The sequence below is a fragment of the Cydia strobilella genome, chromosome 7 (assembly GCF_947568885.1).
Source record: "Cydia strobilella chromosome 7, ilCydStro3.1, whole genome shotgun sequence".
Lineage (NCBI taxonomy): Eukaryota > Metazoa > Arthropoda > Insecta > Lepidoptera > Tortricidae > Cydia > Cydia strobilella.
Window position 1 is genome coordinate 16,971,745 of NC_086047.1, and position 17,587 is coordinate 16,989,331.

The 17,587-nt window shown below is 43.0% G+C and overlaps 1 protein-coding gene across 2 annotated transcripts; it reads right to left on the reverse strand.

The window, feature by feature from the left end:
* Nucleotides 1-2,809: 2,809 nt before the first annotated feature.
* On the reverse strand, nt 2,810-16,969 carry LOC134742654 (cyclic GMP-AMP synthase-like receptor). 2 transcript variants are annotated; one of them, XM_063675837.1, is made up of 6 exons: nt 16,743-16,969; nt 7,599-7,778; nt 6,322-6,548; nt 5,787-6,035; nt 4,610-4,769; nt 2,810-4,454 (listed from the first exon to the last, which is right to left on the reverse strand). In XM_063675837.1, the coding sequence occupies exons 2-6, from the start codon at nt 7,770-7,772 to the stop codon at nt 3,723-3,725; spliced, it is 1,542 nt and encodes a 513-aa protein (XP_063531907.1). In that variant the 5' UTR covers nt 7,773-7,778; nt 16,743-16,969; the 3' UTR covers nt 2,810-3,722. The 2 variants fall into 2 exon arrangements, with proteins under 2 accessions (XP_063531907.1, XP_063531906.1); XM_063675836.1 differs by having other exon boundaries at nt 2,811-4,454; nt 7,599-7,790; nt 16,754-16,969.
* Between the last annotated feature and the right edge of the window lie 618 nt (nt 16,970-17,587).

Consider the following 17,587-nt stretch of genomic DNA (forward strand, 5'->3'; position numbering starts at 1 on the left):
TAACAGCGTGGTAAATCATGCAATCATCATCACTAAGGCTGCCTTTCCTCTGAGCTGGAGTTGCATTGGTTGTAATCCGGCTGAGCGGAGATGTGGATTACAATCAATGCTGTTGGTTCATTATCACGTCTCCTTTCATTTCCGCCTCAGTGGAAAGGAGCCTAACAGTAACAGTGTTCAAAAAAAATCTGCTGCCGCCTAGCAATTTTAAGAAGTTAGGTTTTAAAGCTTGCCCCCTCTAACGTATAACTGCGTCCCGTAAATATTGCTTAATTGCATTGTATTACATGCGTTGTAAATTAATTATCCTAGTTTGTACTCTCTTTATAACAAAAATTAATATAAGAGCTACTGGACTATTCATTTTTTGGTACAAATAAAACATTTTAAAAGTATAAAAATCGTTTATTCAGTATCAATATATAAAAATAATACCTGGAAGATTTTTATGCCACTACGCCTCTTTCACTATTTTTATAATACTATAACTATACCTATACACTACTAAAGGCACTGGTATATTTCTTATAGGTTCCCTGAACAAATACCTACTTTTAAGAATTATATGTGGTCCAAGGTACAGGGAACCTTTTAATACAGTCAGATTACCGTACGCTAATAAGCTGCGTAAGAGAATTATTTTAAAATAACCATTTGTTAACAACTTACAAAATATTAATATGATTGAAATTAAATTGTTCAAAAATGTTGGTGTGATTTAGAAATGCAAAATATAATTAACGATCGATTACTATATAGTAGTTTCGTCAAGATTTGGCCTAAGGTTCGACTTCGGACAAAAATCTGCCAAAACCTTTGGGGCCCGCCGAAACTACATTCGAGGTAGTGACCGGCCGAAGATTTAGTTTTGGCATAAACATCATGTTTCGCCCAAAGGTTCGGTTTCGGCCGAAACTAGAGCAAAACCGAACCTTGGGTGCGGTTTCGGTCGAACAGTAATGAAAATATGACGCTTATAGTCGCGTCGCCAAGTCGATACAGAATTATCTTATCTTAAAGACATTGTCTAATAAAGAGGTAACTCATATATTCTCAGATCGGTGACGGTGATGCATATTGCATATGCAACTTATGTTTAGTTATGCAAACGATCAGTCGGTGGGTACTAATTAAAGATACTTGTCTTATCAAAGATTCATTGATGTGTGTAAAGTCAAAGAAACAATCATGCCTTGAGTTTGACACAGTTAAATACGAAGTACAAACGTAGACTACATATATATCTATGGTATAGTAGTTTTCCTTTTTGACATTCATAGTCACATTGTAAGAGACCCCACACTAGCGTCTCCCGAGAGTCTGCGTCCAGTCAACTCTATGGCTGCTGCTCGACGCCACGTTGGCGCAACTGCGTGGCGACGCCATTTTACATAGCGCTGACTGGAAGCCGACGCTCAAAAGACGCTAGGGTGGGGTCTCTCTAATACATACCTACTCGTATGCCTAAATTTAATAATAAAAGATATCTTTATCTTATCTTTAGTATAGGAATGCTTACTCATAGCTTGCTCCTGTTCGCTTGCGACACGAATGCGAAGGGATGTATCTCCTGCAACGAAACACTTATTTACTAATTTACACATAATCGGATATTTTCATAATTGTCAATTGTCTAAATAAATTTATACCTACGTACAAGAAACGAATGTTTAGATTTTAATTATTAGCTTGATTCCCTTATCTTACATTCGTTAAAAATCTAAAATAGAAATACGTATAAAAATAATTACTGGAATTCGTGTAAGTTAACTCTGAACCGATTTTATTGCGACAAAGTGTGAAAACGCCACCATAAACGATGTTTTATTCGACTGAAATATACGAAAGAAAAAGTGACCAAGGCATCCAGTGCCCAGAGTTGGGATCGAACCAGCGTCCTCTGCGTTCGCGGCAGATGCCTCAACCCAGAGGCGTATTTGAAAGATTTGGCGCCCCGGGCGTCAAATTTTCTCGAGTATATGCCATTCCTTAAAGGGCACCCCTTGGACAACTGTAAGGTAGAACCATAGGTAGGGATGGTATTCCATCTGTCCAATGTGTATTTGCGTCTCGCATTTTGCTTAACGAGAGAGTGAGACGCAATGCACATTGGACATGGAATATACCACCCTAAAGTAAGTAGAAATATCTGTTTCTTAGTTCTATAGCAATTCGACGTTTACTTTTGGCATTTCCAAACTCTACGCTTGTCAAGTCTGTGCAGAGTTACCTTGGACTGACATACCTACCTAACGTTCATAATAAGTATTTTTAAAACTTACATAATGCAGCGATGCCTTATATATTGCACTACGACCATAATATTAAATATATTTAAGATTAAATATATTTAATCTTAAAGCCTCTATCTAAATTCTAAAGTTGTCAAAATAAAGAGATCTAAAGGTGCTTTTTCATCGCGCCTGACTTTTTAACCTTTTGGACGCCAATGACGGATATATCGGCACCGCAGGTCCAACGCCAAAGACGGATTAATCGGTCAAAGACCACAGAGCAACATAGACCTACGTGCATGTGCATAAAGTTCAATTTCAGTTTTGACACTTCGGTGACGTGGCGTCCGAGTGACAGCTTGTGTTTGACACGGCGTCGAATAAGTGTTCCGTGCAAAACTTTGTTTTGACAAACGGAACACTTATTTTTTAGTTAATCTTTAAAGCACCATTAGACAAAACAAAAATAATACAGTCGCCATCAGATATATCGGAGCGGCCGAGTGCTCACAAATATCTGAACACGAACTCTAGCGATTTGACAATAGAGGCGTGTTCAGATGTGATCACCTCGGCCGCTCCGATATATCTAATGGCGACTGTACAGCATGCATCTGAAATATTAGGGTACATTTTTTTGGTCAATAACTAATCCCATGGTAACACAATGGAATATAAAATTAATTACGAATGAGTTTTTTTTTATCCATCCAGGTACAGATCACAGATGTACCCGAACAGCCATGGTACTCAAAAATGTATGAACAACTATAACGCGGTATTAGAGGCGTGTTTAAATATTTGTAAGCACATTGGCCGCTCCTACATAACTGACGGCAATTGTTTAGTTAACCTCAATAGTAGCAGATGAGACTACGCGTCAAAAGTACCTATCCACCTACGAGTATCTCTAATAGCTTTACATTTTTAAATGATATAGGAGGAAAACGAGTAGACGAATCTCCCCATGGTAACTAATTACCGTCGCCCATGGACACCTGCAATACCAGAGGGTTGCAAGTGCGTTGCCGGCATTTAAGATGGGAGGGACGCTCTTTTTTGAAGGTTTGAAGGTCGTATCGGTCCGGAAATACATTAAGAGACTTTTGTCTCCACAAAACAATTTAGTGTGTAGTTTTTTAACGCGAACAGTAGACACATGTATTTTTTTTAAGAAGTTGGCAGATACTTTTAATGTGTTGTCTTATGTGCTACTAATGCTGCTAAAGGTACAAGTTGGAACCCGGCGACGTGTCGCGACTCCAGAGGACAACTGCAGATGTTACTTCGCGGCGTTATGACGCTGTTATAATTTCGACCCCGACTGTAGAGTAGCGCCATATGCAGTTGGTTCCGAGTGAGAGAGAGGCAATACTGATCTGCGGGCGCTCGTACGTCACTCGGCACCAGTCGTGTCGCCGCGACGTGTCTGCAGTCGCGACACGTCGCCGGCTTCCAACTTGTACAACTGTACAAACACAATTTTGCTTAATGTACCAAATCTGCAAAACCCTCCGGCAGCGGATCAGCGCCAAGAAGATTCAAAACCATATCATTCTCAACCTTCTTTTTACCCAAACCCTCCAATTTCATCTCCTGCAGCGCCACCTTATCTGCCAAAGCATCCACTTTATCCGACAACGCGTCTACTTTATCCAACAAACACACACTCATTTTATCAAACTTTTCTGACAACTTATCCATCTTTGATACAAGTGTTTTCAAACCGATCGCGTCAATTAGAGTTTTTGCGTCAGTAACATCATCCTGGTCCTGACTCCCATTACTGCAATTACTACTTATAGATTTCACTGAACTCTGGTGTTTGAGTGTAGCATTATTAAGCACGGCCAAATGTTGTTCATAGAATTCTGATTCCTTATATTCCGCGAGTTCCTCGGCGTTAAGCAGAGCGGCTACAACTTTTTCAATAGCGCCCGCCTTTAATGAATTGATGACTTCTAGTAACTTTTCAGCGTAGAGTTTTTGCAAAGATGGCCTTAAACCCTCTATGAGATTGAGCTCTTGATTCCAGTAGTATTTGATTTCTTTTTTCTCTAAGGCGTTGTGTAGCTCTTCGAGCATGGTTTGGAAGAGGAAGGAGATTTTGTTCTGCCAGTATTTGCGGTCGTTTTCTTGCGTGATCTTCCAGAGGAAGAGGGTTTTGATGTAGTAGCTGGCGATGTATTTAAGGCCGAGTGCGTCGCGTAGCTTTTTTACCTGCAAGTATATATAAGTAGGTAAGTACCTAACTAAAAATGAGTTTTTGAAACTACCTCACTCATCATACAATTTATAAAAAGCACCGGTTCTGCTGGTCCTCAGAGTCCTCAGACCCTTATAGTTCAGGACCACCACTCTGTAGTAACTCTTACCAATCGTATGGTGCTCTTCAGCTGCTGGCAGTCCTTCATCATGTCTCGCTCGAAGTCCTGGAAGGAGAGCCGCCAGCAGCGGTTCTGCTGCGTGTCCTCGAGGCCCTTGTTGGGTTTTGGCACCACCAGCCAGTCGCGACTCTGGCTGCCCTCCATTTGTCTGGACAATATGCAGCTGTTAGTTTGATGTGTTAGCTTCTGGACAAACTATAATATGATGTTTTCGATTAATAATATTACTATACAATGCTTTCGATCGCTAAAGTCTCTCGAGAAAGGCCTCAAGATTGCTAATTAAATTTTTGGCAGCCGTATTGTGATCTAAAAAAGCGCTACGACTTTTCGAGAACACCGTTTTCTGAACCTACTGCACCTTAAACGAAAACCCGTGACATTATAGTGTACCATATGCTAGACGCCTGCTGAACAAATACTTTAAAATAGCTTAAATAATTTTAATCTTTTCGTCGTATCACAAATACAGCTCCACAAGACTCGGGCGAAAAAAACTTTTTTCCAGGAAACATTTCCATGTCATAACACTTATCGGGACCCACTCACACTCAAGTGGGTGTCGTGTCGTTATCCACGATAAACTGTTACCGGTCAATTCGAGACCTTATTGCGAAGGCGTAAGGTACAAAAGTCGTCAATTAAGAGTGGTAAGTACTTGTAGAATTCCCGAATGAGTCCCAATGGTTTGGTCCGGATATTTAATTTGATAAAACATTCTTCGTTTTCTAGCGATGTGTCATTGCATGATGTTGGGACGAATACTCAACTATTATTACAATCATATCTGTAGTATCTGTACCCTATACCTTTATTTATATAGTCAATAATGGTCATGCTCAATGTTGGTAATAATACTCTAAAAATTCCAAGTTGAAAATCATGTGAAGATTAATTATGCAAACAGTTTTGTGGAAAGTTACAGTTTTAGACTAGAAAAACTTACCTACAGGCCTTTAATCAGTAAACATATTTTACCTGTATCCTTCAGGTCATCGTGGAACAGAGAACCTTATAACCGGCACCGGCACAAGATCCACGTATCTACAACTTGAACGGTGCAACATCACACTCCACATTGAAAGTGAACGCGGGACCAGATGATTTATAGCTGAGCAGCCTATCGTACCTAAACCTATTGACTTTATAAATATTAAATATTCACCTGTATCCTTCAGGCCATCGTGGAACCGAAAACCGTATAACCGGCACCAGATCCACATCCAACTTGAACGGCGCAACATCAGGACCATTTCTCACATTCAAAGTGAATGCAGGGCCAGATGATTTATAGCTGAGCAGATACAGGTCCCCGTTTACCCGGACCTCCCCCTTCATGTCGTTGACGGCGCGCTGCACGATGCCGTGCATCCAAGCGCGGAACTTGTTCTGGAGGAAGTATTTGTCGTTGTCCCTAAAAAAAGAAGCCGGGTTGATTTTAATAGGAGGGAAAGTTGAAGTAGTAGCAGCAGAGATGGGTTTTTCAAGCATAAGATCTTGAGTTAAATGCCTGGCTCGTAACAATGTTTTTTTAACGTGAGTGCATAGTGGCGGTAGAAGAGATCACAACAAAATATCAGAATTCTATAGTCATACATTTCATACTTAGTAATTTATCAAACCATACAATATAACCATATAATTTATATCGGTGAATTAAGGTTCATTTCACGAATGTATTGAGTAATATATGTACGTACCTCCACTTTCTAGTGACTTTATGACACTTCTCCCAATCTGGCTGTTTATCCAAATGGTCGAAGGCATTTGTGATCTTCATTCTGACATAGCCGGGAATATCCGTTTCGAGGCAGATCCCGTCGTCGCATTGCTCGTAGTTGATGGGGAGGCGGATCACGATGTCCATGTCGAATTCGTCCAGTTTTGACACCTTTATGCCGTCGGATACACTCCCGCCGTATAGGACCTGGGACACGAAATTATCTAATGTTTTGTATTAGAACTAATAATATTAAAGACTTTACAGATAGGTAGGGCCAGTAGCGTAGCGTGAACTAATCAAGCCGTGGGCCAAGTCGCATCTGCGAGGCCCTTTTCTTTTAATGTGTACTCCTAAGGTAATAAAAAGGGTTGGCTTCCGCGTGGCCTCTTTATAGTTCGTGGCCGTGGGCAAGGGGCCGCTTCGCCCATGCCTAGCTACGCCACTGGGTAGGGCCTTGTGTCTTGTCATGATATGAATATGATAATGACTGTTAAACGTCCGATTCGCCACAAATAAAATAGATAGGTACTTATGTATATAATGTTCATGAAGTACTATCCTTAAATTTTCCATTCCCTTTCTTTCTTCTCCGAACTGAATGCCTAGCCACGATGCCAATCGTTTACGCCCCGTACGCCACTAATATGGATGGAAGAGTGATAGAGAGAGATTACCGTTTCGTTCGCCACGGCGCAAACGAATGGCATCTTGGCTAGGCTATAACCGCGAAATGCGAATTACTTCGTTGGTATATTTGCCTCTCTATCGCTCGATTATGCAAGTGAAAGGGAGGCAAATTGACGAAACTTTATGTATGGTTCAGTGCGACTATTGCGACTTATTTGCATGATCGTCTGTCAAGTCGTTAGTCGCCCGATAGCAACTTTGGTCTTATTTGCGCATCAATTAGAAAGAGTTGGGTCGGCTCCTGCAACACAACCCGCAGCGTCGCGTAGCGCGACATCAGGCGTGGCTCACTCCGCGATTTCGTCGCGTCGCTACAAGTACATGCGGCCCACACCAATTATGGTGTCTAGCCATAGTAGTTGCCGCGCACCGCTACAGAGCGGCCTGCTCGCGCTTGCGCCACCTAGCGGTCATATTTGTCGTAATAGACGCGTTTTGTTAAAGAGTGAACCTTCTGTATCTAGTACTATTTTCTGTGGCGACATGCAAGAGAGATTGTCGTGTTTTTTTTTTCTTTGTGTGTGAGAGGAATGATTTAAGAGTCATGGATTGCAGCTAAACAACTACCTGATTACTGTACTTGCTGAAGTAGTTGCAATTTTCGCCCATTTTCTGTTTGACCTGGTCGAACACCTTCTTAAAGATATCCTGCGACTTTCTGTAATCCTCATCCTTTATAGCTATGAACTTCTTGTATACCTCAGTGAGGTACAAGTCCATATATTTCTTGTTCACTGCCATTTTCAGCTGATCTGTACACTGTAAAAATAAAATAGTAAAAACATTTTATAAGCCAGAGTGAATTAAAGAAACACGCGTGCAGCAACACATCAATATTATAAATGGTTGACTATGTATAGTTTTGCAAGAAAGAATTATTGGTCTGTGGAGCATAGACAGAGAGAATCACACTGTCTTTTCCTTATACTAATAGGTATTTTAAGATTTCGAAGCCCTGAGGGATGAGTAGTATTTTTAGCGTTCCGTACCCAAAGGGTAAAATGGGACCCTATCAGGCCTCCTTCACTCGTTTAAAACCACGCGCTATATGCCTACCGCTCGGCGTATCGTCGACGATATAATCGACAGAGGGCCGCCGAACGCCCGCCTGAGTGCTCGCACCGCACGTTTCCCGCGCTTACGCTTCGAAATGCCGAAACCACGTAATTATTGTGCAGTAGATGGGTGTAAAAGTCAAAAAACAAAAGAAAATTTGTCGTTTTTTTAGGGTTCCTTACCCAAAGGGTAAAAACGGCACCCTATTACCAAAGATAGATATAACTCCGTAATAGATGGATACAGTCTAAGGAAAAACGTGCCTCGAAAACCAAGAAAATTTGATTCTCGTTCAGAGGGCGCTACTAGTTTTGGCCTACAGTCGTATAGATGGCGTTGACGGTTTCGTTTGTTATTTAACAATTTTAACGCATATCAGTGAAAGAACATGGGTCAAAATCATAAAAATAATTAATGCAAATAAAAAAAATCATTTATCTATATTTAAATACATTCTATCGTATTTTTATAAATCTTCATTTTTAGTTTTAAAGTGTGTCGACAGATGGCAGTGAATTTACTGGGGTTACAAAATTTACTATGACAGTACCGCTCTAGTATAAGTTACTCTATGCTAATACTAAGACTCCGCTGCCGCTGTCCGTCTGTCACCAGGCTGTATCTAATGAACCGTGATAGCTAGACAGTTGAAATTTTCACAGATGATGTATTTCTGTTGCCGCTATAACAAAAAATGCTAAAAAGTACGGAACCCTCGGTGGGCGAGTCCGACTCGCACTTGGCCGGTTTTTTCATTTCCGAGAGACGAAGAAAGGTGAGTAGTATTTTAAATCTATCTTTATGAATTTTGTCACTATATATTTCTTTGAACATAAGTAGATAAATCGTAAATTAAGGAGTTTTTGAGTCAGGTATTATAAGTGTTGTTTTTAAATATTTGATTGACTAATATAAAATATGGTTGATTCGCAACATACGTTTTATTACAATAATAACATAAGTAACAGTACAACCCTAGCGCATTCTTACGATGACGCGTTGGCACGTGGCTCGCACGGCGAGCAAGGCAGTCTCGACTCTTTGTGCGCATACTTATGGTACATTTCTTCTCGTCCTGAGCAGCAGGTATTATTATTAAGATTTTGTAGGCTATTATAGAGTAGGTATTTTCGCTTTTGTATGGGAATGATGTATCTGTTACGTAGTAACTATTTATTAATCTGTGACCCTATTACTAAGACTCCGCTGTCTGTCTGTCCGTGAACCGTGATAGCTAGAGAGTTGAATTTTTTTACAGATGATGTATTTCTGTTGCCGCTATAACAACAAAAACTAAAAACAGAATAAAATAAATATTTAAGTGGGGCTCCCATACAACAAACGTGATTTTTTTGCCGTTTTTTTGCGTAATGGTGCGGAACCCTTCGTGCGTGAGTCCGACTTGCACTTGGGCGGTTTTTTATTCTACTCTTACTGACAAAACTTCTTTGCCAGACTACAGAACCAGTTTTTTTTTATTCAAACATCTTATAAAATTCTTATTATACCAGTCACCCAGTTTTTTTTAATTACTAAAGGCAATCTCATTTTAGCTTACCATAGGAAACTCAAACAACACACACATGAACATGATAAGAAAATGCATAGGTATTAGAATATGATAAATGCACCAGACATTAAACACAACAAGTCAGACATACCAAATGTCAGACAATGTGTCTTTGTTGCAATCTGTTAGAATAGGTCATAGGTCACAATCCCAGCCGGCACCGTGGTGTAGTATAATATAGTTGCATTCATAATTAAGTATTTTTTTAAGAGACCTGTTAAATTATATGTTCCAACCACTACAAAGTAGAAACAAAGAACCCTTTTTTTTTATAGAGGGGAAAATGCTTTTCGCATACCACCCAGGCGCGGGGACGGGCCTTGGATGGTTATGTGGGACTCCCGTATAGGCTCATGGGACCCACGGTTTACCCACTAAAAACCCCTCTTGACCGCCTCAGGGCTATAAGGCGAGGCCACAGGAACACTGGAGCACTCTTCCGCAGCCTCGCCAGCGGCTGTCCGGACTCCGGACCCAGCTCTGGAGGGATTTTTTTTATTTTTATTCCCCCTACCTCCCTAGTAGCGCGCCTTTTTATCAGCGTGCTCGCCATCCCAGGGACCCTTGTGTAGGCGACAGACGTCCCCGAGCCTGTCGCCCACAGGGACCCTTAAGGGGGAAGTCGGCGGTCATATGCCAGCCGCCGCCGCCCCACGCGCTTTCGGCGCATTGGCTGGGAAGCTGGATCGTTTTCCCTGCCGCGCTCTGCCATCTCCTTCTGCACCATGACCGCCTCGCAGAAGTCCAGCACAGCCTGCCACGACCTCTCATATTCCACCATGTTTCGGACCACGGTGGGCAGCGAGAGGTCATGGCCCACCACAGCTGTTAAAGTGCGGCGCTCCTCCTCCCAGGCTGGGCATACTTCCAGTGTGTGCTGGGCAGTGTCCTCCGGGCAGTCGCAGTGGTGGCATACTGCGGTCATTTCTATCCTGGCCAGATCCTTTAGATACCTCCCGAAACATCCATGTCCCGAGAGGATCTGAGTCAGTCGAAAACTCATCACGCCATGGGTCCGGTCTAGCCACTTTTTGAGAACCGGGTGAACCGCTTCGATGGTCAGACGGCCAGCGCTGGGATGCGCCAGCCTCTGTTCCCAAACCTCCACCATTTCTAGGTGGATTGCGTCTCGTCGTCCTAGAATTTCTCTCGGAGCTAGCGAGTCTCCATTATGATGCGCCTCCTTACGCCAACGGTAAGCCGCTGCGAGGGCTCTCGCATCTAGGTCCCACGGTAAAGACCCTGCCAAAACATATGCTGCCTCAAAAGAGATCGTGCGGTACCCTCTTATCACTCTCGTTGCTATTGCCCTTTGAGGTGCCCTAAGTAGGGCTACCTCCTTCCTTTTTAAAACGTCGGCCCAAATTGGGGCTCCGTACAGGGCCATGGATTTAATGACACCCATGTACAGCCGTCGACATGACGCTTTGGGCCCCCCCGTGTTTGGGAGTATACGCCCTAGAGCGCCAGCTGCTCCCAGCAACTTCGGCGTCAGGCGCTGGAAGTGGGGGCGGAAATTCCACCGGCTATCGAGTGTGAGGCCAAGGTATTTCATCGTGGACTCGATGCCGATCCGGGTTCCACCTACCACTATATGCGCATCCGGCGGTGGCGCGTTGCGGGGCCCGTGGAAGCATAAAGCTTCCGATTTTTGTAGGGCCACCTTTAACCCCAATCGCCGGATCCGACCGACGACGTGAGCGACTCCTGCCGTTGCCAGTATGGCGGCCTCCCTAAAGGTTTTCCCGCGAGTTGTCACCAAAGTGTCGTCGGCGTAACAGGTGAGGTTTATGCCTCGCAGGTTTGCGCCTCGCAGTATCCAATCATACCCGATATTCCACAGGAGTGGCCCTAGAACCGACCCCTGTGGAACACCGCAAGACATCGAGTATCCTGCCCACTCTTCCCGACCCGGGTAAGTGACGAACCTGTCCGACAGGTAGGCGTCAATTGTTCGCCTTAGGTATTCTGGTACCTGGTGGTACCGCAGGGCCTCCTTAACACAGCCCCAAGGCAAGGAGTTAAAGGCGTTGGCAATGTCCAGGGACACTGCCAAGACGATTTCGCCTCGGGACACCGCCTCGTCAGCGAGGGCCTTAACACGCTGAATGGCGTCGACTGTTGAACGGCCGCTGCGGAAACCAAACTGGCAGTCTGCCACATCAGGCCCGACACGGGCGAGGTGCTTGGTAAGACGGCTGGCTATTATGCGCTCAAGGAGCTTCGCAATCTCATAAAGTAGCACTATTGGGCGGTAGGCAGATGGAGAGTCTGCCGGTTGGCCTTCCTTTTTTATGAGGACCAGCTTGCCTGTCTTCCACTGCCGTGGAAACCTGGCTTGATGAAAGCAAGCTGTGAACATTTGCAGCATTCGTGACTCCAGAGCGTTGCTGGCCAAGACCCAGGCGCAACCCGGTATGCCGTCAGGGCCAGGAGCTTTATTTTTTGACTTGAGCACAGCTGCCAGGGGCGTATTTACCCTAGGGCCAAGGGGGCCATGGCCCGGGGCGGCAGGCTGCCGCCGCTGGCTTTCAGTTTCGGGTGCCTCAGTGGCGCCCCAATAAAATTTTTTTGTGGTGTTACTGGTACTAGACATCATTTAATTTAAAGTAAGTAACTATTCGTTGTCTATTGCCAGTAGTCACATCAAAATTTTTACAGCGCGTTTGTGCCCCTTTTCCTTCTACCTTAATTCTTTACCCACGCGGATTGTCAACGAGTTCTTATGATGTCGCCCTGTGACGTCGCTCTTCACATCGCCCTAAGGCCGCGAGCCTCCGTTAATGCTTTTTGGCCCTGGTCTGCAACAAACGCCGTAGGTCGCGTCCCGCGTCCGGCGTGACGCTGTTCGCGACGTACGAATGCTTACTATGAAAATGCACTATAGTGGTCTCTCACACGCCAGACGCCGCGGCGGCGTAAAGCGTTTGTTGCAAACCAGGGCCCAACGCTGCATGCTTGACGTCGGCATTAACGCCATGAGCGACGTCTAGACGCCGGCCATTGCGTCAGCAATCGCTATACTTCCTACGGTAAATAAAGGCATCGTGTACGACGTCCGTACTCTCTGTGGCGCACGGCATCCAGATGCTGACGCCGACGTCAACCGAAAACCGTACACTATTAACACTATAATTATTGAGTATAGAATTCAGAGGCGACCTGGGAGTTGGCGAACTGGTCAGTCGGAGCCTGGCACAAAAAACAAAGCGCGTTCTTTTAGTGGGTACTAAATTTCGCATCATTCATTTAGTGGTTAATTACTCAGCAAAACACTGATCAATATACGCAAAAATCATATTGAAAGAGAACTTATAATACCTAGTGGTATTGAATAAAATTAGAGTTCAGACACGACACGACATGGTTAGTTGTTTCAAAGGTGAACCGCAAGGCAGGAGACCGAGATACTGGACAGCAGAGCCCGAAGGGAAACATAAGGTGTTTTTTAACTATACATAGTTAAAAAAACAAACAGACGGACCGCAAGCAGGGTATTGAACTAAAGACCCTAAGATGCCGAAGGGAGCGCACCACGTAAGGCCGAGATGCTGCAGAGCCGCTATTATAGGTACGACCCAATTTACAGTGTTATTACTAGTGGCTCTGTGAGCTGCAAACCTCGCGTTAAGCTTAGAAAATGTAAAAGTGAAAAATACTTCGTTCGTTGAGTCGTTGTCACAGTCAACTCACAATGGTCTTAAGCGCCATATAGATAGACGCTTTTGGCGCTTTTAAGCCCTTTATGCCAATTTCCGCATTTTGAAAAAAATCCTTAAACTGGATCGACAAAAAAATTTATTTAATCATAGAATTTATAAATATGTAACAACAATTAGTACCTACCTAAAATGTAAAATTATTTAAGCATAGATATTATGTAATTTATTGACTTGTAAAATGACTGCCTTTTACCAATAAAACATCTGAATCTGAATCAGCCCGCGCAGCATGGTTCCCCTATCACTAAGTCCGTCACTTTCGCACTCACATACTTGTTAGAACGTGACAGGCATAGTGATAAGCGTACCGTACTACGACGCCTGGTCACAAAATTTTACGAGAATAAGTTAAGAATTGCGACCTAAACGAAGACCTTCATAAAAATTATGGCGGACTAAAAGGTCAGGTTGCGAGCCCTGAAAAGCTTAAAAGTCGCGCTTTCCAGAAGACCCGAAGCATTCCTGAATTTCCAGCAAGTCGCGCCTCGTTTTAATTTGAGCGAACGCCAAAGGTCGAGTAGCAGGAGAGCCGAGATCACATTGGTTCCAAGTTCCAAGCCAATTCCAATAGCTCTCCTCTCCTCCAGCTCGGTCTTCGACCTTGCATGGACGCTCTTTATGCGGAGCTCGGCCTTTGGTGTCACTATAACGTGGTCATTGTTCCTATCCCAAACATTGATTTTTCCCACCTCGACCTTTGGCTTTGCTCGGAAGAGCGCCGCAATTGGACGATCCGGGACTTCAGCACTCTGCAGAGCTCATCTTGGCCATAGGTTTTTGTCCCAGCTCAGCTCCACCAGTGCTTTAAGCTCTGTTCTTCTGCAGTTCGGCCTTCAGCCTCACAGGGCAGCACACCGCTATCGGACGCTCCGGGTCTCCGGCCACAGATTAATAAATAGTTACTACGTAACAGATACATCATTCCCATACAAAAGCGAAAATACCTACTCTATAATAGCCTACAAAATCTTAATAATAATACCTGCTGCTCAGGACGAGAAGAAATGTACCATAAGTATGCGCACAAAGAGTCGAGACTGCCTTGCTCGCCGTGCGAGCCACGTGCCAACGCGTCATCGTAAGAATGCGCTAGGGTTGTACTGTTACTTATGTTATTATTGTAATAAAACGTATGTTGCGAATCAACCATATTTTATATTAGTCAATCAAATATTTAAAAACAACACTTATAATACCTGACTCAAAAACTCCTTAATTTACGATTTATCTACTTATGTTCAAAGAAATATATAGTGACAAAATTCATAAAGATAGATTTAAAATACTACTCACCTTTCTTCGTCTCTCGGAAATGAAAAAACCGGCCAAGTGCGAGTCGGACTCGCCCACCGAGGGTTCCGTACTTTTTAGCATTTTTTGTTATAGCGGCAACAGAAATACATCATCTGTGAAAATTTCAACTGTCTAGCTATCACGGTTCATTAGATACAGCCTGGTGACAGACGGACAGCGGCAGCGGAGTCTTAGTATTAGCATAGAGTAACTTATACTAGAGCGGTACTGTCATAGTAAATTTTGTAACCCCAGTAAATTCACTGCCATCTGTCGACACACTTTAAAACTAAAAATGAAGATTTATAAAAATACGATAGAATGTATTTAAATATAGATAAATGATTTTTTTTATTTGCATTAATTATTTTTATGATTTTGACCCATGTTCTTTCACTGATATGCGTTAAAATTGTTAAATAACAAACGAAACCGTCAACGCCATCTATACGACTGTAGGCCAAAACTAGTAGCGCCCTCTGAACGAGAATCAAATTTTCTTGGTTTTCGAGGCACGTTTTTCCTTAGACTGTATCCATCTATTACGGAGTTATATCTATCTTTGGTAATAGGGTGCCGTTTTTACCCTTTGGGTAAGGAACCCTAAAAAAACGACAAATTTTCTTTTGTTTTTTGACTTTTACACCCATCTACTGCACAATAATTACGTGGTTTCGGCATTTCGAAGCGTAAGCGCGGGAAACGTGCGGTGCGAGCACTCAGGCGGGCGTTCGGCGGCCCTCTGTCGATTATATCGTCGACGATACGCCGAGCGGTAGGCATATAGCGCGTGGTTTTAAACGAGTGAAGGAGGCCTGCTCCGGCCTTATGCAGAGCTCGGCCGTCGGCATCGCTTACAATTGGCTATAGGTTCGATTCCAAGCTCTGCAGAAAGGCACTGCGGAAAAATTATGCTTTTGTGTTTGTTTCATGGGTCATGGGGGGCGGCAGAGGCCCAATGGCCCGGGGCGCCAAATATGTAAATACGCCTCTGACAGCTGCACCAAGTTCATCGCCAGACACGTCAGGTATCACCTCCTCGTCACCTTCAATTTCTGCGGGGGTTGCCATTACTGGCGGTACGAAGTTATCGCAGGCCGGGAACAGCGCTTCCACCACATTCCGCAGTAGATCCGGCTCAAGACTTCGCGTTAGGGGGGGAGCCCAAGGGCGAAGGGCTGTTTCGGACCATCCTGTATGGTCGCCCCCAAGGATCATTATTTAACGTTCCGAGCATTTCCCGATATGAGTCCTCCGTTGCCTGCTTTATAGCGATCTTCAGGCTTTTTGCACGCTCTCTATATGTTGCATATAATTCTGTCTCCCGGGCAGGATCTCGGAGCCTACGCCTTCGCTGATGACTATAAAGACGCCTCGCCGCAACGCATGACTCTCGGAGTTGTGCGAGCTCCGGAGAAACAAAGAACCCTAGGTTATGTACAACAAGAAATGGAGGAAGCACTTATATTTGCCAATTGAAATTGAATTATTTTATTGCATGCAGACTTTGGCCTTTATTTTGTACAAAACAAATGGGGCATTTTCTATGAAAAAGGACCTTATTGTCGATGGCGCTTACGCCGCAGCGCCGCGCGGCATTGTATTTATATCGGAGCATCGTTAATAATGGCGTAAGCGCCATCAACAATAAGGTCCCTTTTTATAGAAAATACCACAAATAAATATACAACAGTTATTTGTTTAGGTACAAAATAAATATATAACTGTTATTGAAATTCATTAGTACTTTAATAACCCAATTATGCCCAATTGCCCAGTGGGTAAACCTTGAAACTAGTCTAAATATAACTTTCACTTACTCATTAAAAAATCTTATCGAGGAGGGTCAGACCGAAAACTAGTTCTGGGCATAGGTAGGTAATATGGGTAGAAAAGTTTCAGTTCTGAAAAGACTTAAGTTAACAACTTTCTAAAATGTTTGAAAACTATAAATAATATGCGAATTGTGAATCAATAATTTATGTACATTTTTAGCACAAACGCAGATTATCAGAAAGCGCAGTATTAATATACTAATAGATTAGACAGATACTAATTACAAGATAAGACATAATGTTTACCTAAAATGTTTCTTGGCTTTGCGGTGTTTCCTGTGTCTTTGCCGACGCACAAATCTATTCTGGGAGTGCGAAAATGATGGCAAGCCGTAGTCGGGCTTTGGGAGACGTGGCCCTTCTATTATTGGTCACAGCATTCCGGAATATCACGCCCTTTTCACTCACAAGTTCACCAAACCTTCCCCGGCCGGCGATCTCAATCCCATACGGCGGCTAGAACGTAGTGATTATATGCTCTTTGACGGCGGCCGACTGTGGTGTTGTCAGCGCTAGAAAAATCATAACCTCTATTACAGTTGCGTTCATAATTAAGTGTTTTATCTCATGATGTGAAAAATTATTCAACTTTTTTATTTTACAAAAGTCTGCAATGATTTTGCAACGAACTTAAACGTCACACATCTATGTAATTATGACGTATAAATAACACTTGCACTGCGTATGCTATCTAAATCATTGCAGTTTTCTTGGTCTAACTATACTGATATTTACCTAATAAGTTGTGTGATATACATTTTGATAAATTTAAAATTAAGGCTGTGTGTAATATTATTACATGAAATCTGCTTGATTTATTTTATTTTAAAAAATTACGTAATTGTCTTAATATGAATTATTATTATGTTATTGTAAGGGCAAGGGCAATATCCGCTTGGTGTACCCATTACATGGTTTCGGCTCCGCGCCCGCCTCCCAAAGGTCTGGAACACCAACACCATTGTTCCGTGACAGCAAAGAAATTCATATTAAAATGCTCTATTAATAAAAATATGTATTTTAAAATCATTTTTATTCAAATTCAAATTCAAAATTCAAAAATAATTTATTTCGGAAACA

What these genes read in the sequence shown, in the direction of transcription:
- LOC134742654 (XM_063675837.1), bottom strand. Translation starts at nt 7,772, where the DNA reads ATGGCAGTGAACAAGAAATATATGGACTTGTACCTCACTGAGGTATAC. An exon ending in TCAGCAAGTACAGTAATCAG is followed by an intron (nt 6,549 to 7,598) that starts GTAGTTGTTTAG and finishes TTCGTGTCCCAG; the next exon opens with GTCCTATACGGCGGGAGTGT. An exon ending in AAAGTCACTAGAAAGTGGAG is followed by an intron (nt 6,036 to 6,321) that starts GTACGTACATAT and finishes TTCTTTTTTTAG; the next exon opens with GGACAACGACAAATACTTCC.